The 26,324-nt window shown below is 32.2% G+C and overlaps 1 protein-coding gene across 1 annotated transcript in view; it reads left to right on the forward strand.

Moving 5' to 3' along the window:
* The window catches only part of nAChRa7 (nicotinic acetylcholine receptor alpha7 subunit), a 207,017-nt gene that overhangs the window by 129,972 nt on the left and 50,721 nt on the right, over window positions 1-26,324 (forward strand). The window contains exon 3 of the mRNA XM_029318891.2: window positions 15,316-15,360. Coding sequence (XP_029174724.1) covers window positions 15,316-15,360 — 45 coding nt within the window. The remainder of the gene's footprint in view (window positions 1-15,315; window positions 15,361-26,324) is intronic.

Here is a 26,324-nt window from a genome sequence, read left to right on the forward strand (position 1 = left end):
CACAGATGCTAGAAATTATTCCTACCATGTGGCCGAACACAGAAATTTCTGTTCTCGCTGCTTAAATATGATTGATGATGTTTCACATTTTCACCAAATAAGTTTCTCTTGCGACAAAACAATGATCGTGAAGTGATAACGAATTGATTGTCGCTTCTGCGAATATAGCATTCATGGCACGAACACTTACTTGTAAGTTTTCGAAATATCCAAGAGTTAAATTTGAACATGCTTTTTTATTTCATGCCTCGAACAACCAAGGTGAATGTTAATTTTTGGTCAAAGTTTACCGTTGCAGAACGAATGAAATTGCCGTAGCAATTTCCCCGGAGCGACGTAAAAGTCTTGTAACAGAGCCAGAAGTTCGGGACATTCTTTCCCATTGGTGCTGCCAATGGAATGTTAAACGTGTCGAATCCTGAACGGCGCAATAACGTCGCCCCATGTGGCATATCACGCTGTGGTATCATCGACGAGATTCTCTTCGATGTTTGATTTGAATATAATTATCATTTCCGATGTAATCCAGAGTTTCGTGGCATTTTCGGAATTTTATTCCGCGTTTGCAATTTTATTTCGAAATCTGACTAAAATATCTCCACGAAAATATTTAAATTAATGTTGATTTATCATACTCTCGATGATATTCGATTACTTGTTATGTTTTTGCTCTGACAATATCAATATCGAATAATATAAATCCAATTATGTAGAAATTATTTCACAAATTACCGTGAGCAAAGCTTTACTTATTATCCTTTAAGATAAGTGTTTTAAAATTTATGATAATTTTAAATTTAATTCATTTCTTTCGCTTCGAACGGCTCATATTTTACGTAGATAGCGTTTTCGAGCATTCCGCAAGATTTAACCTCGCGAGTTTAAATCAGAATCAGTTGTCGCGGACGCGCTTGAGTTACATCTTCGGCGAAGCACATTTCCAGACCGCCGAATAATTTTTGTTTTTCCGACGAATAACCGGAAGATTGCCAGAAATTCATAACCAACCATAAGAATCAAAGTGCAAAACATTTTGTTGTTCTACGAACAACATGTCATAAACTATTTAACTATAATATATCATACAGTTACGTATCATTCATGTTAAATAACTACAAAAGTCTATTCCAGCAAATTCTACAAATGTTTAACTAATAATATCTCTTCCTGATATTCAGTGAAGTGTATTAAAATTTGCATTTATTGTGGTTAAGAGAACATATGCGAGTTTTTAATTAACTTAAATATATATATATAAAGAAAATAATATTGAGATATTTTATGGTTTTGCTCTTTGTTTGCACACGTACAAATGTTGAGGTGTGTTGAAATGTATACGTGTGGGGGCCCCAGTGTAAACGTTAAGGATTTAATAAATGACGTGACCATTATTCGAACGATATTATAGCCATTTATGATATCGCGTTCAATAGAGTGAGGAACTAATACTCTGCGTTTTCTGAAGAGCTACGTAGCGAAGAATTAAAACGGGCATCGAGAGGTCGTCTTTTTCATCCGCTAAATCCCGCTCTCGAGCCGCGTAACGCGATATTAAAAAGTATCCGAGTCGAAGATACTTCTCTATACCTTCTCGGACGTTGAAAGGCGTATAATCCCGGCATTTACATGAAAATCGTCAGATCTCGAGTCTATGTCTGCCGGTTCCATCGCCGCGATAAATAACACGTGGGAAGGATGGAAAGAAAACGAGAGACTAACTTTATTCGTGCTCGGAAATCGCGCGATTTTTACGTCGGCCGAGGCGAGAAAACGCACGCGTGTAAATCTCGGTGAACAGAATACGCTTACTTTCTCTCCTGCCAAGCGGAATTGCTGGATTTGCCGAGTCTCAGCAGATAGTCTAAAGCAGATAGATGAAAGAATGCAATGTGGACGGGCTTTAGTCACTCTTCCATGCATTACTTTAGCTACTCTAACTTCATAAAAGCATTTTTAAAACATTAAATGTTGTGTAGGAATTGTCGAGTTGAAATCGAATCAAGTAAAGTTGATATGTGGATATTACTAAAAGCTATATAAAGTTGACAAAAAATCTTCTAACATAAATATATCCGTTCTATATGATTTTTCAATTTCTATACAATTGTGGAATTAATTCCAGTGAATCTCGATGGATAAAGGCTGGTTGGTATTAAATTTAAAAATACGTTAAATTCATGTTGCATGTTTTCAGTTAATTGCTGTTGATATTGCGTTCGTTTCGTATTGAAACGCGACCAATTGCAAAACCACAATGTAATGTTTGTAACAGCCGTTTATTGACGGTCGTTAATACACGCAACTGACATAACACTTGCATATACTAGTGATATCCAGTTCCGATACCGCATGGGACCACCGGAATTAATCCATCTGTCGGATGTCGCGCTTAATTCTCACCGGGCGTACTTTGACAGCTCGCTCTAAAACGTCTGCAAATCTGATTTAATCAGAAATTAGCGTTGCTTGCTCGCGACGCAATTAAGAATGCGTCTCATGATTTCCGTTCAAAAGCTTACTTGTTAGTCGTCAATTTAACGCACGTTGATCACGTTACATAATTCAATTTTAATTATTTAATTGCAATTTGTTCGTATATGTTGATATATATATATATATATATCTACAATAATTAATTTGTATTAATTCTAGACTCAAATAAATTTTAAATAATTTAAGGTTGTTAGAATTTTGATTTATAGAGATTACAAAGATAGGATAGAACACTTCTATATAATATTATATTTCTAGGGGGAATCGTCTAATAAAATCCGGTAACTGACTTTGAGAGACGAAATTCGGTTACAATGCTTCACATCCGAATCCGTCAATTAATTAGTACGACTTGCGTTCTTTCCGTGTTTCTCGAGTTTCCTTCGCGGCGATGCAATGGTTTGAATAATTGAGTGGCTAACTTTGGCCAATGCTAATCTAGATCCTCGTCGATAGTGACCCGTGTCGGAACCCTCGGCATTATTCCGATCGGTGATATAGAGTCTCTCATCGCCAAAGTTACGACGGCGAAGTTTACCGAGGCAATGCCAATTAAAAAGCGTGCTTTGCCGAGAGCACAATGGAGTCCTGCCGGCTCGACGATGGCAAATAAGATTAATCGATGAACGGAGGGCGCCTCCGGAAAGGAACAAAATATCGAGACCGATTAATTACTGGAAAAGTTCGCACCTCCGATACCTGGTGACTCGAATATAAACCCACCGCTGTGTAATAGATTGTGTACACACGCGAAAGGAATTCGTTTCGATATTTCGATCTGCCGAAATCTCTCTCGTTTCCCGTTTTTTTGACCAACTTGTCTTAATTGAGCCAGACTGTGCTTATTCGCGCCGCGTGAATTTGCTCTCAGGATTTACATTCGATACGCTCCGCAGTAAATTGAATTTGCCCTCGAAATGAATAAAATTCAGAAATCCGGAAACCGTGAAAATTTTCATCGTTGTTCCATTTGCCAGAAAAGGTTACAGAAGCGTGGCTGAAACTATCATATATCGGTCATTGAAATACTATGTATATTATTAAAATTGTTTTTTTTTAGGATTGCCAATTTTATCATCAATTTCAAATAAGCAGCAAATAAACTAGGATTTTCCCAGAATAATTTATTCACACCTCTCGAATTGAAATTATGTAAACTATCGATGGCACTTCTTTGGATTGAAAACAGTTGTGTTCATTGTACTATAATAACTCCATCTCTATACAAGTTGTCTTTAATAGAATATTTCCACGTGGACAAATATGACATTGTTGAACGCTTTTTTAAATTTAAGACGTCGGAAGAAACAGAAAAGTATATAGAAATAAATTTGTTATTATGATATCGCTTCAGAAAAAAGCTCTTTATGTTTCTTTAAAAAATATATTCTAAAAATGTATGGCACAGACGCTTTGTACGTCTTTAAGATTATTACAGAAAAAATGTATTTAAAATGATTCAATTTCTAACTGTTAATGAGATAATATTAAATAAAAAATTGTTAAATAATTAAAACTGAAAATAAAAAAGTAATTTTATATTTTTTGTTGAGAGAAAGAAAAAAATAATTCTTGAAGAATATCTGTTGTTATCAATCATCAAATGTTAGTTCTTATTCATTTCCCGATATTATTGTTGTTCAAATGTGACACATGATAATGCCCTATATTTAATTATACATTTTATGATATTAATATCGCGATATCACAACCCACCAATGCCGTGCAATTATATTCAGTATCTAATTACTTTTCAATGCCATCGACGCACGACACGTATATCAGATTGCTCAACACGAGGATTTATTTCATACAAATATTGAATAGGTCTGTATTGCGGCAACATCAATTTGTATTGCTTTAATTAACGATTCGAGCATGATCTTACTGTATTAATTAGCGGCTGCGCTTTTAGACCGTGTTCATCGACGTTCTAATTTAGGTGGTAGTCAAACTTTTTTTATACTTTAGTCTTAGTCGAACTAAACCATCGGAGCTTTCGTCGGAAGTTGAATGTGGATAAGAAATCCTTTTCCAATAGACATGATAAATTGCAAGTCCGACAGGCCAAGTTTCCACCGTGATAGGATTAAATAAAAAAAAAGAGCAACATCGTTAGGCCGTAAAACATTGTTCTACACACATGAAAAAATGAGAATTCGAAGGTGAAAGTGGCGTAAGTCGGTATTTTTACCGTGTCTAACTTATGACTCTCATAACATAGTAAAATGTATCATCCATCATATGCAACATACTGACGCTTGCTATATCTACAAATAATAGCAAAATATTGAAACAAGTATTCTTCACTCTGTTTCTCAATATTCGAGATGGAAATACAATATATGAAACATTTCAGTTCTTATCATATTTGTATCATTTTTATTTTCAATCTCTCATAGATGATATGCAATATACAGAATGTAAATATACGTTGGTGCATTATTTTTCTGATACCAAACTTTTACCATCTTTTTCCGATAAATAATTTATGATAATTATTTATCGGAGAAAAAAATGATAAGGAACTTTTCGGCTTGATTTGGTTTCAAAAATATATACTGAAGCTCCAATTTTTGTTTACACCCTATATACAGATTATTTATATTGTATTTGATAAATAATAAAATGTGTTTTTTAATTTACTACTACACATATGATTCTTAATAGAATCGCTTGGATAGATGGACGGATTTATAATGTCAAGAAATGTCTATTTCAATTTTATTATTTAAGAACAATTTTACTTCGATAAAATTTTAAAATTACATTTTCCTTTAAGTAAATATTCACATCTATATCTATGTTTTTATCGCTTCATTGATTTAATTTAATTTAAAAGAGGAGAAAATTATATCTCATGCTATATGCTTATTTAATTTGACATTTCAGTAATTAACAGATGACTGAACACTACTCACCGACAGTTATAAACAGTAATAAAATTCTTCGATAAAAATTAAATAATCATTTAAAATATTTTTCACTCGAGAAAACTTTTACCTTTAATAGTAAAAAATTTGTGATAATCGTGCAATTGATATATTGATTCTTCATATTTAAATGCTCTGCGGCATTAAATATAACAAGTTTAAATAGTAAAACGATTAATAACATACATGTACAATTTAAATCTGTTAAATTTTATATGTAGACAATCGTATATACTTGACATTTTCGACAAGCACTTTTCGTGGCAATTATTTTTGAAAACTTTTATAAGCGGATTTGAGAGTGATCTCTTCAATATATGTAACATATGTACGTGCACTTGATATCAAATTAAAATCGCGTAAAAGAGGAAATACTCGTATCTCTTGTCGGTTACCTAGTTGTCTGTTCTAGCAATCAACGAATGACTTTTTGGATGTAATGAAAGCCGTTCGGTTTCCCCTTCAAATTCTCCAATAAAACGTTACTCTTGTACGGAAGTATCGTTTATCGAAAAAATAGAATGTTTCATGCATATCGCCTACCTACACAGGAAATGCTCTAAAAAAACACAAAAACATTCTATCCACGAGGGCGCTTGGATTATACTTCTTTTACATTTATCTACACTAACTTATCGCACATATTCAATATATTGAGGATTAAATTTTTTGTATGATTTCTGTAAATTATTAGAATCAAATTTTAGCAACTATAATTACACGTTCTAATAATATACAATAAATAGATAATTTAAATTGTCACGCAAAGTATATGAAATTAAATATAATTTTTATAGAGAATTTATATTATGTATGTAAAATATTGTCATATCTTGAAATTGATCGGTTATTACATAAATTGAACATTATGTTAAAAAATAGCAATTTAGTCACAATGCTTTAGTTGGTCGAAGCAACGTGCGTTATTTCGCGACGCATTACTGCTCACTCAGCATTTAATCGCGCATTTGTGTGTATGACGTACATCGTATAATGAGCTGCGATTGCGTATTCGTAATCAGACTGCGGAATTTTGCCCTTTTCAATTAATGTACCTTCTGATTGTTTCTATTAGATGTATGTGTTGCGTGTGATCTTATCCTTATTATTAATGAATATATGTGCTTAATTTCTATATGTTATAATAAATCTTTTGTTAGAATAAATTATTTTAATATTAATATTATTATTAATTATTTTTATTTAAAAAAAATGATAAGTAATGTTTAAATCGAGAGGTGGAAACAAATTATTTTCTAAAATAATATTTTTATAAAGAGATTAAAGATTTTAAGATTTTTAGTATTTTAATAAAAATGTTTAATAAAAACATCACTATAATGCAGCAGTTTTTTAAATTAATAAAAAGGTAGCGCAATGTATAAAGTATATAGCTGACGCACATACATCCTTTTACTCCAGTTTTTCTCTAATCTTTCTGTCATCATGTGTCCATTCGCAACATCGTCATCAATAATCTCTCGGACATTTTCGATCAGCCCGTTTAACTCGATGCATCCGTTCGATTGCATTGGTAGAACACGATCGACGGGTGACCTTTTCCTCGCAATGGAGGTCACCCGAGAGTTCGTGATTCCTCGAAACATAGCCGAGACGCAAATTGGCCACGTGACATTATGGCATTCCCCAAATGACTGTAACACGTTATGGCATTGCTCCTAGCCGTTACATGTATGCACACATATAACATCCCACGTGCCTCCCCTTTCCCCATCTCGATCTGCCGAACAATGCGCCCAGATCAATGATGAGCTTTCGGAGAACGCTTTCCGCATGTATCCGGGACGTGAATTTGCCAGCATGCTTTCCGTACATTTTTCGTAGAATACATGTGTGAATATTTTATAATCTAAGAAATGTAAATGTCAACGATATTCTCTTTTGATGATTAAGATAACTAAATGTTTGAATAGGAAATAACAATGATGCATAACTATGATACATGACCACTTTCATTTGCACTAATCCATTCAGTAACAAGTTTATATTTGCGGAAGATTTGAATTGTTCATACATTTGTGCGTTTACATAATACATTTTACATTTCTTAGAAATTATTTTAATTTATTAACTTTGAGATTTTTGTATCAATTGTAGGTAAACAAATCGAAGAAGTTAATTTAAAAAATTAGATTTTATTAAATTAATTGAAAAGAAATGTACGTGGCCAATTAAATCCTGTAGTAGAAATATTCTCTTTTTTATAAAAAAAATTTAATTTTCAAAGTTCACAACATTAGTATAGTTAAATAGAATATTTTGTGTAGGTAATTTTTTCATCGATTTCTATATAAGAGAATTTCTTTTCTCGACAATAATAATTTTAATTAACACATTAAAATATGTTAAATGTATTGATATACATATAAAGTGGAAAAGAGAGAAGAGTATACATAAATATTATCTATTTCATTAGGATCTTTTAAGATGTGTGTGTTTTAATTCATACAAATTATTTATATGAAATAAAATGTATCTATCATTCTCTGATGACAATGCAAATATTTCTGCATCAAATTATCGTGCATCTATGTCTTCTTAAATTACGAAATTTTAGCTAACAATTCGTCTTCCGTCGACAATACAAATGAGTCATAAGAATTGCATATAAATTCCCAGAAACAATCTATTTAATGGAAAATTTAATGCGTTGGATAATGCTGTTGCTCAATTTGTTTAAATTTTTGAAGAATACATATCTTGGTAAGAGATTGCGTGCGAGTACGATTCCGCGGATAGTTTGAGATGCTGTAAGATATATGCAGCGAAATGATATCTCCGGAGACGATTTCGTTACATCGTATCTACATCCGGATGCAGTATAACTTGTCAGTGATGCACCATCGCGTGGCGAGGACGAATTTGCGATTCATGTTCCCGTCGGGATAGTCGAGAATTCGAACACGCAAATTCCTTACCAAGTCATTCGGAAGGTTTCACCATCGCAACACCTATTGATTTGAAAATTACTTGGGCGCTGATCGCGCATTTGTGTTTCAAATTAAATCTAACATTTTGAGTGCTCATCACCTAACTTCGAGTCGATTTTATTCCATTTAATAAAATACAGTCGTAACTGACGAAATATAAAAGTAAAAGTCGGATAAAAAATCATTAGATCAAATCCATTATTAAATTAATGAAATGTTATATATACTCGTAAAAAATATACTCCCACCCTATTGATTATTGTTTACAATAATGTATGTATAATATAATGTATAATATATAAACAAATATATATATATATATATATATATATATATATATACAATATAGTACATCTAAATTTTTTTAATAATTTTAATTAAAAGTATAAAATAATTTCAACAAGTTATGCTCGTTAGCAAAACTCTCTCAGTAATCAGCATAAAAAATTTTTTATTTTACAATACACAATAAATTTTAAATATATTAATTAATTAAATTTGAGTATATACATATATTTAATAAATATCAAAATATTTTCAATATTCGAAAAATTTTAAAGTATTTTAATTTGTGCGTAAACTAAATAACTCTTATTTATATTCATTTTATTAAAATATCTTATTAAAAACCATGATTGTCGAAGACGATGTCATATTTATAGAAGGATTAAAAAAGGATGAAACATCTCTAAATTAATTAATTGCGACCACAAAGAATAGACAACTTTATATATTATACAAAAATGTAGTAAAAACATTTCTTTCTGCATTAATTTAATTTTAGAGAAAAGAGAGTTTATGTAAAACAAATTTTCATAAACTAGAGAATTCAACTTTGTTCGTATAAAGCTACATAAATATCCCATTGCGAAACTTTATCCGGCGCAATATTGCGCTATATTCCATGCCACATAATGCCATGTCCGTCATAACTTATTTGCTTCTATACTTCTTTTCTCTCTTTTTTCTTCTCTTTTACTCCCACCCTCTTTTTCTCTTTCTTTCTCTCTCTCGCTCTCTCTGTCTATTTTTTATAAAAAGATTTTATTAAAATTGTTTGTTTCGTTTTTCTCATCCATGCAAATAGTCTAGATTTACGGTTGTAACTTTTATGAATTCTTTCGAACGTTTACTTATATTCGAAAATAACATAAAATTGTTCTGCGTGAGTGTGTTGTCTTAGCAGCTTTTAATATTTTACTGCAGTTAGAGCGATTGTTAATATTTCTAGTACACTTGGCTTAAAACCGATCCAAAAAGATAATCCACCATCTTTTAGTCATACATCTAGATCTCGCATGATAATTTTATTTATTTTACCATAAATGTTTTTATGTTTTTTTATAAGTAAAACTGTCGAATATATTCTATTTTATTTTATGAGAGAAAAATTATACATCGAAATAGCATTTGACTCTCATTTGATTAATCATGATAATAGCAATTTCTTTTATTATGTTGTTTTTAATACCATTCCATTGTTGATTAAAACTGATGTCTTTATCGTAGCATCAAATCTCTATCAAAGAACAAAAATTATCTTCAATTTTTATAATTAAAACAACTATATTAGAATAAAAATTTCTTTGCTAAATTACATTTCAGTAATAACTAGCAATTTTATATGTTTTCATTTCATGTTCAATACCGTTTAAAATAAATGTTTAATTTGAGTTTTTATTATAAAAAACTTGAGTTTCTATTATATAAAAAAATTAAATGTTGAGTAAAATTAAGATAAAAAAATGTTTAATCTACAGTAAGTAATTTAAGTTACACTTATATCGGGTTACATTATATCGGGGGCAAAAGAGCTAAACTCCTCGAATAGAACATATTTTCAAGTTTGTCGAGCAAATTACGCTTAATTCACTTTACGGTAATTTTATTTATGTTCTAACAATACTTAAGTTACGTTAAATGTATTAAGATCTGTGATCGCAATTTTATCAGCAATTTCTTGAATGAGAATTCACATAATTGCAGTTACATACTTTCGTAAGTCAATCTCTTTTTTTATTTCGTATTAACCCATATTTCTATTATTTACTTTTCACGATCCAACTTTTGACGTGTAACTTTGCTAAATATTTAATTTAAAAATTATAAATATAATACATATAGCGTTGAATATTTTTATCTTATAGCGTAATTCAAACTTTTTTCATTTATTGTCCTCAATGTATGACTCGTTTACATAAATTTTATATTGAAAATTAAGAAATTAGTGAAGTTCTCATGTAAAACGCGAATTTAATTTTTTTAAATTAAAAATTAAATTAATTTTTCTTTGAAACTAATACACTATACTATCTGCGTTTCATTCTTAGTTCTTACTTGTCCGAGAAATTTAAAATTGTGTAGTGAGATATTTTATAGAATGAAAGAGCAAAACAAAAAAATATATTTTTGAGTTTTAATTATATGTATGTTTGAATTCTCTATTATATATTGAAATTTTTTTATAATTTTTTGCACCTATATAAAAAAAAAATTTTTTTTAATATTTTAAAATCAAACTCCATCTAAAACTTTAAGGACGTTAATCAGCTATTGACCTTCAAAACGCCAATCAAAGCATCATTGATTAGTGGCTTATATATTAATTTCTCATCTAAAGAATAGTAATCGAGGTCAAGATGGTTTCAATGCAAGTATCATTGGATAGGATAGTTAGATGCACGTGTCGAGTGGAGATACTGAGAGATATCTCACTTGTAAACGCAATCGAGCTTGTGGGTGGTTGATTGAAGTGACCACAATAGTCTGCGGCGGTGTTCAGTTTGTCGGCGCAGGCTCTGAACATTCTCTTTGGTTACATAAAATCTCTACAATCGCGGCTAAGCCATATCGCAAGCAAGTCTTGGCGACCCTCGGCATAGTTTCCTAATCAGTATCTGGAATATCCGCAACGGTTGCGTGCCTCTATATAGTTATAAAAGCCCCATATATCTAAAGCGCGAGTTTCCGTTTAGTTAATTGAAATGAACGCGAAACTTCTGGCATGTAACTTTTGATTATCGAGTTATAAACGCTGTCGAATTCAATATTTTATAATTAAAATCTGGAAGTGTATCATATTCTTATTATGGGATACATTATATGATCGCAAAATTGACATAAGGATAATGATTATTTTATTGGAAGGGTCAGTAATTCATTAAGCATCATTCGTTTATTCGATTTTGAAATAGTCTGCGTTTTGTAAGAGGCAAAATAAAATGATACAAGGTGAACGAGATTTTTGCTTTGTTTCTAACATTTGTAAAATCTTAGTGAGCCCGTTATATTGCGGTAAAACACTTTTTCCCTGTGCTTCTTTTCTTTCTTTCTCGTTTAACTGCGTGGTGGACGACAGCTTGTTAAACCTCCAAATATTTGCCCCAGGCTGCTCGAAAATTCTAGCTGAGAATTCGAAGCTCAGAAAAACAGAGTACGTTGGAACAGATCCAGGCAATAGCATGCTGCGAGATTCGACAATCATCAAGAGAAACGAAGTACTGTTACTTTTGGCGAAGAATGAAAATTTCTCTGAATCGAAGATTTGATTATTGTTACACTTCGTGAAGCAGAATAGAACTCTTATTTATACTTTCTTGTTCTACTTATTTATATTTCATTTATTTTAAGTTTATTTGAACTGATTTTTCACTTCAACTAATATTTTTACAATTTGAAGGACTTTATTATATTATATGTATTTAAAATTGAAAATTAAGATTAACAAATAATATAAATTGCAAATTCATCAAAAAGATTAGAAATGTTGAAAAAATTTCAATACATCCCGTGTATATAATTTTTCAATTCTACACTGCAGTTAAATTAGCGAAACAGGACTGTCTGATTGTGCGCAACTATGGTCCCATTAGCCTACAAGATCGACGGATCCTTGGAGAACTCGGCCGGCAATGAAAAGTTTCAACGAGACGTTAAATTATGCAAGGGAATGCGGCAAAGTAATGACCGTGTGGATTAACCTCGACCTTAGATGGGGATTTTGAGCGGTAGTTTTTGAAAGGGGCGAGGTTAAACGATAAGATCCAATTATCGAGAAACAGTTTATCTCGCGGACGCGAACGAAAGGATAAGCCGGCGGGAAATTCAGAGCTCACTTTTCTCCGTGGAATGGACCGGGACTCCGAAAACATCTGATATACGTCGCGAGGGAAGAAAAGCCGATTGTTAACTTTGTTGATGTACGACCGGTTTAAAAAATCGAGCTATCAAGACGGCAGTAATTATAGGATTGTCGGCGATAAGCGTGAATAGAATAGCGTCTGTATCTCAGTTTTAAAAGAGTTAGAGATATAAGATACTTTCATATAAAGATACACTTTATCGCACTATTAACCAGATGTGTGTGCAATTATTATGTTAAGATTTTTAGTACTTTGTATTATAAAGTAGAAAATTACTTTATATAATCACTTAGCATTCAAGAAAATAATCTATTAGTTTCGCCAATTACGAAATATTGGTTGGTTAATTGTTCCACTAAATTGGTTCAAAAAATCGTCTTTTTTTTTTAACACGATAGGAAGTTCGTAGTATTGTAGTACATGATATATTATTTCCTTGTCCCTACCGGCGCTTCTCCCTTGCGTGCTTTCCGGATACAAGGATCGATATCCCTGTCTCGTATTGCTGTACGTTTCGGGGATATATCGAAATTCATCTTCGTGGATGCGAGCCTCCCTTGGGACACGGGAATGCAGCTTCTCGAGAGGTGAGCATTCCTCGTGTAAGACGCGCTTGTAATCAGGATAAGAACGCGGTTTGAACACTGGGAAACCCGAAAGCCAATGCCTTACGTGACGAGGCTGACAATGCGCGAAATGAACGAATAAACGAAACCGGAATTCCTATTGCGACAGTAGTAAAAATGGTAACAATATAGCTAACTAAGCGTTATATCAAGGAGAGTTTCATCTTGTATGTCAAAAAGTCGCGAGGATCATTGCATGCATTCACTCGTTGCATATGCGCCATATTTGTCTTCGGAATATTTCTCTTGACATGTGGATACGATATAAAATGCTGCCAAAGCCGCGCTATATTTTGTTTTTGTATTTTTTCAAAGTTTTCGTGGATTCCTTATTTTTCATAAACTGCTTCTATTTTTCATCCATAACATTTTTATTTGTTAAATATAATTTAAAACGTAATGTTAATTAAAATTGAAAAAATGCAAATATAGAAAATTCTAGGTAATATTTTTTTTTTAATTTTATTACAAAAAAATCAATTATAGTTATATTACGTTGCAATAGGATTTTTGATATAGATATTTTTAATAGTTTTCTAGATCAATTTATCACATAATTCAAATAAATTTTTTTAAATTGAAAAGTTTTATATAATATGTACATTTAATATAACTATACTAATTTCTAAGTTATCATAACTTTGTTATCTAAGAACTTTTTTCATATTTTGTACACATTATTATACCTTCAATGTTCATGTAAAATAAATTTATAATTATTTAGTTAATTAAAATTATTTTATATTAGAATACGAGGAAGATAATTATAATGTATATATTTTATATATCTAAATTCTTTTTGTTTATATATTTGTTTTACAAGATATGTATATATTGAATTTTTCAAATTGATTGATAATTTTTATAATTGGTTGTGATGTAATCAAATTTTTCGTTTAGTCTCCCGTAACAAATTGATTGAAACAATCTACGTTTTCATAAGAGTTGACGGGTTTAATTGGTACACAAAAATTGACAAAGGCCAACAGAATAGGATTATTTCAACTTTGATAGTGTTAATTAAAGTTTAAAATCATCGCATTTGTGTGTGATGCATCTGAAGGGGTTTCCAAAAAATATTGCAAGTAATATAATTTTCGTGATGAGAAAATCTCGATGAAAATAAATTTTGTAATTTACAAATAGCATTACACACCTGTATATAAAAGTAAATAATTTTTACATAATTATAACTGATTGCAATATAACATATTATTTAACACAAAATATGAATGTTATTAAATATATTGTTAAAGATACATTTTTTATATCCTGTAATATTTAAAGAGGCATTTTGCTTGCAACATTTTTTCAAGGATACTTTCTCTTATTTTTTTTTAATATAATACGCGAATTTATAAGTAGAAAAATTCCTGAAACCCCAACGAGAAAAATAAGATATCATATTTATCATACTCGTGTGCAACATTACGTGATTTATAGTGTTGCTCGGTCATCTTTTGCCATCCGGTCTCAAAAACCTAGAAAGCGTGCGCGCTTTCGGAAATTTATTATATTAAATTTGTAATTGTCGTGAAAATATGCGCAAATAATTTACTTTGCCAACAATGTGCAATTAATTAAATAATGCACTTTGTGTGCCATTTTATTATGCAACCTGCAGACACACTCTGAGCAATGAAAGTCCTTCGTCTTCACGAGCCTTGTTAAATGCACATGAGCTTTTTTTACAGCAATTTTTAATTACGATATGAAACTGGATAATGAGTTACGCGGTCGCTTTTAGCGCGTTAATTTATCTTGCGTCGTACGAATGTCAAACACGTTTGTGACTTCTTTTATAAAAAAAAAGAAAAATAAAAACTGTGTGTATATATTTATAATGTTAGCATAAAATATTACAAATTTAAATTTCAAAGTATATAAGATATTTTTATGTAGCATAACCCAGTTTTGTTTTTATTTTTCATTTTCATCATTTTCCTTAATTTCTAAATTATAGAAATTTAAAGCCTCTTTAAAAATTAAATATTAACTGTATTATTATACCACAAATATTAAATAACTATGACCTAATATCGTTAAATGCTATTTTTGTATGAGTTATGAGTAATTTTCATTTAAATATTAAAAATATACTTTAACACAAGAAAGCAATTTTTTGTATGTAAGTACGTATAATACAATTAATATTCAATCTTTGTTACAGGACGAGAAGAATCAGTTGCTCATCACGAATCTTTGGTTGAAACTGGTAAGTCTCTGATCTACTCAAAGTTTCCCATTCGTGGAAAATAAAACGAATCGCGACTTCCTTCCAACTGATCGTTGCCAATTACATGAACGGCATGAAACTTTTCGAAACTATCTCAGTCATTTTTTAAAGAATCTTCACCGTTTCATTAATTGGATGTCAATCCTGATTGATCTAAAGTTGTCCCTACTATTTGGGAGTAATCCAATTACTGCGTTACACATTGTCCAGTTTTATTCGACGTTCCAAATCGTTCTCGCGAAATAGTTGCGTCATGTAAATCAGGCAGTCATCAGTGCAAAAAAAAAAATGGAATACAAAAATAACATGATAAACTGCATATGACGTACTCCAGTTACATATGGTTCCATTTTATTCAATATGTAATCGCCTTGTTTATTATTGTTTATTAGTATGTTTTTATCGGCCAAAAATCGATATGTCGAAAATATATATATGACAAACACTATATAACTGCTACTGTTTTATTAATATAAAGGTTCTAAATCTTGAATAATTTAAAATATATATTATAGAAAAAATTTTTTATCGCTTTTAAACGTTGATTGTAACGCGCATTTACAGCTTTATCATTAGATCATCAATACACTTCAAAATATATGATGGAAAAACACTGGGGTAAAACCGCAACATCAGATCGGATTTTTATCGGCATCTGAACTATTAATAGAATAGCCGCAACAGGTTACTTCCAAGAAGCGACGATGCGCCCCTTATTAAGACTGCGGCAATGTTTTCTTTCAGAGAGCGGGTGTCGATCCGCTCACAGGCCTCAAAAGTGATCGTTGTTGCTTATTTTTTCTAGTTTATTGAACGGCTTGTAAGTCAATTCTGCGCGAGTTCACGCGCGCCTAACAATGACCCAAATTTCAATTTTGCACGTACAATCATTTTTGACTGCTAATTGACGAATTACGTCGGTCGGATGCGCTACATGACATCCTTCAACGCAACTAACAATTCAAATGACAATATTGAGGAAGGAAATCGTTTATCGTTACACTACTGGCTCGATTGGCAGATAATTTTGCCAGCGGCAATTTTAACTTTTTGCAACTTTGCGAGTTAATATTCCGGGTTCATTCAACGAGACAAATTTAATTAAGTTCGTCTTGCCGCTATCGTTGTCATTTTCAATATACAGAGAGATTTTATACTATACTTTTCTTACAGTAACTACTTTATTTCAATTATAAAACTATTTTACATTGTGACATCTAAGTTAATCTTGATAACATTTGCAATCTCGAAAGTACTATCATACCGAAGATATGATATAGAAATGTCAACTTCCATCTCTCGCTATTTAATCTTTCTTCTGTGTCTCATGACGGCCAATGCATACGGAAGTAACACGCAGCTGTATTTGACTCAGAAAGTCGATACGTTTGCAAATATAAATCATGTAGATATTCAAAGAATATTCGACGTTCGTGAATCGATGTAATGTATGCAACGTCGCTATCAACTACACTTGTGTCGAATGCAAGAAAAGAACCGAAATTAAATCCGTGTTCCACGAAGAAGGGCCTACATATTCAAGATGGAAAAATTGTATTTTCAAAAGTAATATTTTCATAATTAAACATGTTTGATCTGTCATGGAAATAAAAGAAATTATTAAGAAATATTTTTATTTCACGAAAAATATGGTGATCCGTGAAATAATTTTGCCTCCAGCAATTACTGCGTTATATGCATATATCAAAATTTAACTTGCAATTCAATGTCAATAATTTTACACGATGTATTAGCATAGTCCGCGCCAATATTATGAATATATTCGATATTTGCAATTACGACCACTAGAATTTATCAACTTAATCCTTGCCGATCGATCATTAAACCGTATGAAATACGCGATATTTCATTTCCAGACTTATGTCATGAGTGACGTGATCATTATCTCTTGTCGTGTATCGAGTAAATTGAAAAAAAAAATATAAGAGATCGTGGTTAAAGATTTTTTTTATACACTAGAAACTCTTCAATATTACTCTCGATATTTGCGCTTGCTCATAAAGCAATTGCAATTCGTCCGTATCGATATTGATAAACCGTCGCGTTTCACTAATATTTGGTTTACAAACTAAACGATGAATTAATTTAAAAGAAATTATTGATTTTTGCGAATGAAAAGTTATAAATAAAAATCACCATTTGCGTCATAATATCAATAATATTCTCATCCATCCTTTTATGTAATCCTTTTATCATTCTTGTAAATTAATACAATCGTTATTCTATTATTTTAATCATTTAATGTTAATTATTAATTATAGTTATCAGCGAATAATTATCTAATACTCGTATGTTATCTAATACTCGTATTACACAATCAATACCCATATATCAATTTCCAGCAAAAGTTTATAACTATTGTATTCACGTATCAACCGCGCGTCATTTCCTTCTTAAATTGACCGAACACCGAGATGATCGGCGTTGAAATTTATGTAGGAACTTGCTCTCGCGGAGAAAACGTAGCGCGATCCGACGAAACTAGTGACGAGGAGACGAGACGAGACGAGACGAGACGGCGCTGCATAAAGTTTCGTTACTTCGGTCCCATCGCCTCTATGTATAGTGCAACGAAAGAAGGGAATCTATTTACATAATTTTCGCTGATGGAACAGAGAATGTAACTAGCGCGAGCCGCCAGCGATAGCAAGTGCGAAGTACGTAGATGTACATATATGCGCCAGGAAACGCGATACCGGGTGTCTCATAATCTCCACGTATCTATCCGCGACTGTCCCTAGGCGTCCTGGCAATTTCTTCCAATGGACGGAGGATGGTTGCGCGGGACTTGCGAAACGGCTGTCCAGGGATTCTGTAGACTATCGGGTAATGGAGATACCGTGTTCGGATCATTTAGGTATCTTCCTTTGGACGATATAGTGTATTTCGGAAGGCGCCTGCTATACGTTGGATTATACGCGGGATCTTTTCCGGATTCCAGAAATTTGTCCCTTTTATTCCTGTCTACTGGGTTACTTTCAAAGTTAATAATGCAATATAATTGTTTATATAAACTTGACGTACGTTGTTGGAAGATTTGTTCTTTCGTTTCTTTAACATTTATCGCGCACTCATATATATTTTTATTATTAAAATATTGTATTATTTAAAAAGCTCCTTATACGTGTTCGCTTGTCAGACAGGTTTCGCGAGTTTCATTACTACAGGGACGATAAATCACACGGAGAGAAAATAATATATAGATGCGCGTATGGGAAAGTTTCCGGACGATGGTGTGCTTTACGTACGTGCTAAGAGTGGAAACCAGTGCAACTCTTGTGCGACATAAAATATAAAACTCCGCGCCGAGGACGATGTATTACGTATAAGTGCATCAGTATGTGAATTACACCTGAGCCGTGACTAATACGATTTTTCATAGGCGTTATAACGCGTATGAAAAACGAGCTTTCGAAACAATTTCAATTTAAAAACATTTTAAGATAAGCAGTTTTACAGCATAAATAAAACATTCTAGCTAGACTTTGTAAATATATATTTTAATTCATCAGTGATAAGATTAAAAAGAATTATTTTTCTCTAATTTCAAAGAATTTCTTTAAGCCTGTTATGTATTTAAACATATTTCTTATGACGTTTATCGTTTACTTTTACGTCACCGACAGAACGGTACTGAATCGACAAATCTTCTAATGTTTCTTCAAGTTAAACAAACTCCTACTTCGCGTGAGAAAATCCACGCGATCGCGGCGAACAAATTCTCTACGTCCAATGCAACTTCTCGGTCGACTCTAGGAAGGAAAGTCTACTTGAGAACGTAGAACACTAGCGAATCCCGGCGAGTTTTAATGGGCCAACCGGTATTATGACCGACAAGCCGCAGAGTTTCATTCTTTTTCATTCGTAATAGAAACTGTTTCTTTTTTCGCTTTCCTCCTTGTATATATTACATGCTTTCATTCTCCATTTTCCTTATTCGTCGCATTCGTTGCTCGATTTTGTATGTATACACTTAGAGACGAGTTTTGCTCGACATATTCTACTTAGAATTCGCGAATGTAGGAGAACATGATTTATGCATGTACAAATCGATATAAAAATTGGAATTAAGATTTTTATTTCATTTTTGAATTAATTGCGAAAAATAGTAATACGGACGGTTTTATCAAACTGATATTGCGCGGCTTAGCTAAAAGTAAGTGAATTAAATTTTTCTATATTTGCTTTCTTTATATCAAATATTTGGAATTCAAAAATTGAATCGAATCGGAAAAATTCTTTCATACAACAGTTTACATATATACATTTTTTAAAATAATAAAATAAACAATGTTTAAATAGAAAAATGTTCAAAGTAGAAATTTTATTTAAAACTTTCTGATGCTAAGATACTGTCACAAAAAAGTGCATTGATAGTTTGTATTTCGCGCAGTTTGCAATTGATTTTTTTAATCATAAACTTTTAACAACAAATTTCAAATAAAGATTAAAAGTATACGAAAAAGGAAACTCATTGTCAGATAAGTTTTCGATTAAAGTTCAATTTAACTATTAACGGGCACTTCACACCTGAAAAGTCTAAGCCGTAAATAATTCAGCCGATGTATTTATCGAATAAAGTTTCTAGTATCTTAATTAAGCGCATTAAATTATTGTACAATACTTTCTTGTATACGTTAATTACTCAAATCGAGAGTTTTCGATTTGAAGTATCATTATTTATCTGTTAAACATAATTGTTCAATTGAGCGTGAAGCAAAAGCGTTCTCATGCGATATTAATTTCATGCCGATTTAATTTTCAACGTTTCCTCGAGACGATATCGTACACCGTATCTTTCCTCCTTGTCAGCATCCGTTTATGAAGGAGTGCAATATCCTTATTAAAAGATTGCCCGAGAAAAAATTCGTATAATATATTGTAAAAGCACCAATACGCGGACGGCTTTAAATAGCTCTGTTTTTCGCATACTGATTAGAAATAGATTTTCATTATCAAGTAAATTCAGCTGTCAATCCAACAATCGCGAAAAGTTCCAATGTCTCGATTGGGACACGCGGATTGCCGAGCGTCTCCTGATGTGGAGGTTTTAGGTATCTAAAAAAATGCCAATACCATTTGGATCGTTCCAATCGGCATTTTATGAATTGCGAACGACTGTCACGTATCGACTTACTTTTAATTCCGCCACTACCTTAATCAATACCATACCATTCTCGCAGAATTAATTGCAGCGCTCACTGCATCACGGGGTGCCACTTTAATTGCGCTTTTTCTCCGCGTTCCTTTATATCGACAGAAAAAAATAGCTTGATATTAAAAGGTATGCATCTATTATTAAATCACTAATTAGATGATTCGCTGTAAAATTCATCACAAGCCGAGCGTTCTCATTCGCCATTCAAAGCTCAATTAAAAAAAAAAAAAAAAAAAACAATCGTATATCTTGATTTAAGAATTATGATAAAATCTGGATAATGATATTTATTTCGTCTAAAATCTATTCTATTTAAAAATAAAGTAAAATTTAATATGCTAATAATATTTTGAAGTTTATGAAAAAGCTTAAAATGACATCAAATGTTCAACTTGTAATAAAGCAATTATTTGAAAAGCTATCCACTTATATAAATCAGTATGCGGTAATTGTTTGTTTACTCATATTTTCAATATTTATCCAAAACTTTCTAAATTTTAAACTTTGAATCGGTCTTGTACACAAATTTCCCGAGAGATGTATAAATCTCCGCTAAATATGAAAATTTTAAGTTTGGTTTTATAAATGTGCATTCTTTTAGCTTTGTACCGTGGATAATAACTATAACAGGATTTTCGCCTAAGGGAATTAAGACTGAATAAAGATCAAAGATATAAATCCGGAAAGTTTAATGGTTAGACTGTCTTTTAAATGAAAGATTAAAGCTTTGTTACCAATTTTATACTCCCCGCGGCGCGACTCTTTAGAATTCCAACATTCAATTTTATTTGCTAAAAAGCCCGTTTTGAAAATTTAGGACAGAACAAATATTCTTTTTATAATCTCATCGTGTAATGTAAAATATTTAAAAAATCAAGAGACGCATATCTATTTCAGAATATGGAAGTATAAATAGAATTTTGAAATGTGTGCTGCCTCAAATTGTAGATCGTCTAAAGTGTACTTAAAACCACACACAAAATTGTGTTTAATTTCTTTTCAATCAGATATCGCGACATTTATTATATATAAAGTCATATAAAATTTTAATTTATTTATATTTAATTATATTTACTTACAAATTAAAAAGTATTCGTTGATTAAAAAACGGGCCATTTATCAATAAGTCTATTATGATACCTTTCCTTTGTTACTTTTTTATAACACACAATTAGTTTATATTCAACAATATTCAATAAGTTGATACATTTTATTTGATATAATCTAGCCGAAATAATCTAGTAAAACTAATGAAATATTTTCAAGATAGTTATTCATGAATGCATCTACATACACTTGAGCAGATTTTTCTCAATTTTCTCCGAAATATCTCTCCTTCGCGTTTTTATCTTCTCGAAACACAAAAGTACATATAAATTGCATATAAACGTCATTTCTCTCGTCACTCAACAGCAATTAGCTATTCTTTCATAGACGCGAAATCGCGCTCTCTTAGCGGAAACATTTCCATGTTTGGACAATGGACGCGTATACGTTTCCTCAAATTCCAGTGCAAATCCGCCGCAGCTGGAAACGACGCTTCTCCGTCACAAGCTTTGAGCACACTGGAACGAACGGAATATTTGCCGAAGTCGGCGGAAATACGTCCGACTATAATGTTTCGACGATTCTATATCCCACGTGAACAATTTCAATTATCTTTTGTACGGAATTCGTGAGTAACAATCGAGAAAGATCTCCCGGAAAAACTTCAAACAAAAAGGTACTCTTGAAAAAAAGCTAATAATTTTTTATTGCAACATTAAAGATAGCAATCTTTCTCTTTTTATTGATCGCGCAATGCATCCAATTAAAATATTTCTCAATGCTGCTATTTTATTATCTTTCAGATAAAATAGATGATATTATCTATCTATATGCTATCAATTATCAAGTATAAAAAAAAGATATACAGAGATAAATAAAAACAAATCAAAATTAATAGAGGAAAGAAATTCGCGACAGTTTACTTATTAATGATATAAAAAATTTCTTTCTTTTTTTCATTATGATTGCACAATCATTGTTGCGCGCAATACGGCTATTAATAGAGCAATTCAATATAAGTTCGCTATCGATTACGTTTGACTGTGCTGAATTGTGATTTTAATACGAGTGTTCGCTCAGGCAAGACACAAGGACGGAGCAAGCATTTTTAACAGCGTTTGCGGGTTTAAAGTGCAACACGTAAAATATGTATACGAAAAAGTGCACAGAAACTGATCCTTTTTTTTTCTTTAGTAGTAACTTAAAGTTAGAATACATAGTATGCATAAAATATTTTAACTACAAGAAAATTAGAACAGTGTCTGTGTAGTATAGAAATCACGCAAATACGCAATAAATCTTTCCACTTCATTTCTTGACAGAATGTATCTTGAAAATATTCTCTGTCATAAATATTTTTCTGAAAAACGTACGCGCGATTAAGGATAAATTAGCCAACTTTTTCAAGAGTTATGTTGCTTCTTCGAAAGATTCTTGTTAAAAGCTTGCGATGCAACGGCATACTTTATACACGATATGAATTATTTAAATTCCACGTGGTTGAATAAATTAGATCTGGAACGATGTAGTTGCTCGTAAATATTTTCTCAACTTACTTAAAAGTGTCTAAGCATCTAAATATACGTAAATTTGTAAATTATTATCCATTTTTAAATCGAGTATAAATATATGTTGCAGAAGGTAATATTATAAACGATGGTTTCAATTTGCGAAATGTTGATATTTTAAAACTGAATAAGATTCCATGTATTTTCAAACTAGATTTCTAACTATATAATATTAATATGAACAAAGAAATATTGTAATAATTAGCAAATTTTCTCGAAGCAATTAAATAAATAATTACAATTTTGTTTCAATTATTTGTTTTTTATTATTTCATATTATTACTTCATAACAAGCTGGGTCGATGAAATAAAGAAACTGTATTTTGCGCAAATATTAAAAACGGTTCATTAAAAGATGGCGAAAGGAATGAAGTTCCTTCTTAGAGACTTCCTTCTTTCTTAGCTTTCTGAAAGCTCTTTTCTACGCCGTGCGCAATGAACTGAGGGTATTATAGAAAAGGATACGAGCGATATAAATACGAATCTATTAATGAAAAATAATTAGAGGTGAAAACATGTTTTTAAGAAAGATCAAAATGCAATTTAAGCTTGGCAATTAAAAGCCGCTTTCAGTCAAGCTGTTCAGATTTTCTCAATAAAATTATCCACGGTTTTTTTCATTTTTGCTATTCATCATATCTTGTAAAGTTAAATTAAGATAAAAAATATTTCGATTTGTTCGCGACTTTCGAAAATTTTGAACTTTGTAGTTTAAATTAATAAAATCAATATTATTGCGTTATACTGTCGCGAATATGAATTTAAAACGCGAAATCAATATCGTTAAACAAACTATCGTTATATAGATGTTATAAAGACTATCAAAAATTTGGCGTTCAAATAATTGTTTATACTTTGAGAAAAATTGCTAATCATTATTATACAATATTTTTTTTATTAATATTAATATTTAGTGTTAAAATGCATATACATACATATAACCCATTAAATGTTAACATAACACAAACACAAATTTAAACTTTACAGACATATTGTCAGAACACATACATTCGAAATTGACACGTGAATATGTATGTCATGCGGATCAGAAACGTTGATTATGGCATTATCGCTATGATCACAATTACATGCGATCCGAATCACGAATTCAACTTGCACGTCCGCTGGGGATAAGAAAGGGTTCCTTACACGAGGGTGTCGCTTTCCGATAAATTCAGGTCGCTTGAGTAATCGAGGGTGTATTAACTGACTCTCGCCGAAAATTGAGTTACGGCACGAGCTAGTATCTCTCTGATCAAAGGACATCAATGTGTTATAAGCTGTGGGTGTAAAATCTCCCTGGCTGTGACACAAACTCAATATTGTCATGCTGCGCCGTGTGACAAATATCTGAGATTCATCGGGCATCTTTGATTATCCTCACGTACCAAAATTAACGAGATCTCGTGTGTTTGTGTTATTACTTCGAAGCACCGCCGAATAAATAAGGAGTCTTTGTGCAAGCGGAAACGTTGGAGAGAACGGGAAAGAATTTGGCATTTAGTTGTTTTAGAATTACAGAAAGATGGAATTCAGGTGGTCCTCAGACTACTTGATTTCCAAGGCCGGAGGCCAAATAGGACAGTCGAGCCACTCGATTCGAGCGAATTCCGCAGCCATTCGTCAAGGTCTAGCTCTGACAGGCTGTAAACTCGGAGCGCGAAGCGCTCGATCTTCACGTGCCAAGCTCGATTTCACTTTGGCGTGCTTTATATTGGCCCCGAGTTACTCAGCACTTTTATGAGTCTCCATTTCTTTTCTCTCGTTTGCGTCTTTCGCTTTTTTCTCGCGCGATCGCGCGCTCGTATGCGAGTATCCGTGCGTGCACGAATGTTATAAGTCTCTTCCTCAACGCGTATATATATATTCGAGGTGAGTCGTTCATCTTGATTGCTCTGAATAACTGCTTCGTTGTTTGCATGCGATCGAAGCTTTTTTTGCAGGCATACGCGATGCGGGCCCGTGCACATAAAAAGGATCTAATAAAGTTTCTTCTTTGTTCATGCTCTGATGGCATGAGTTGCGCGGAACACGCAGGTACTTTGACGGGTTTTACAGCTTTGGTTACATAGGACCGATGAGTTGTGTAACTTTAAAGGATATTAACTCTAGATTTCAAATCTAGTAATGTAACCAAGACAGAACTTTCAATTCGATCAATAAATGATATTATCCTTTTATGTTAATAATTCTTTTCCTTAGTTACCTGTTACCTTCGTACTATTCATATAATTTTTTAAAAATTTAACAGATCTTTAAAGAAAAAGATAGATTTAATTATTTATAGATAAAAATATAATAGAGATTGTCAAAATGATAAATAATATATTTTTTTTATTATTAAGCTAAAATTAAGCTTCCTTTTTTATTCGACCCAATCAAACTGCTTCCCGAGAAATATGAAAAGATTGGAACAAATGTCATGAAACGCTATTGTAGAACAGACAAAAATCCTGCGGGAAACTTTGCGCGACCTAGTTCCATTCGTGCTCTGATCGCGATTAATGGGCATATCCTGTGCGCCCTGTGCATCAGTATACGCGTTATTCGCTAAGGCGAGTGGCGTATTTACTGTTAGAGTAAATAAACGATACGTGCGCTGCAAACGTGATTAAGGCGCTGCCACGATAGCGCATAGCCTTCGAGCCCTGTATGTTACCTTCGTAAATATACTTTTCTGTTTGCTGGCCTAATCTACCGCAGAGAGTTGCACGATTCGCAACTGCGAATGCGTCGAGTTTGCTGACGCCGCGAATTTCGTGGAAATGACGAAAAGGATTAACTCTGAAGAGATTCACTATCCGCATGCAGATGGAGAACTCACATACGTAAGAGTTAATCCTTAAATAGATTGCTTGGAGAAAATCGTAATTTAGATTACTGTATTTTTATATTTTTACTTCTTTTGTGGGAATTTTTGTGCAGCTTTTATCTCGTCATCACTTTTCTTCGTCGCGCAGCTTCGCTTCCCATTTTTCACCCTGCATTCTTCATGTTCTTAACAACAATGAAACGACTTTTCCGTACGAGTTTAATTAAGCAGCAATGAAAGGCGGATGCAACGGGCGGTGTTCCGAGTATTAAAATTAAAGTAGAGCCTCGATGCCTCTTAATTACCTTGCGACTTTTTAGTTCGCCGAATTACAGGA

This window comes from Nylanderia fulva, unplaced genomic scaffold (assembly GCF_048542155.1).
Source record: "Nylanderia fulva isolate GAGA-0341 unplaced genomic scaffold, ASM4854215v1 Scaffold36, whole genome shotgun sequence".
Taxonomy (NCBI): Eukaryota; Metazoa; Arthropoda; class Insecta; order Hymenoptera; family Formicidae; genus Nylanderia; species Nylanderia fulva.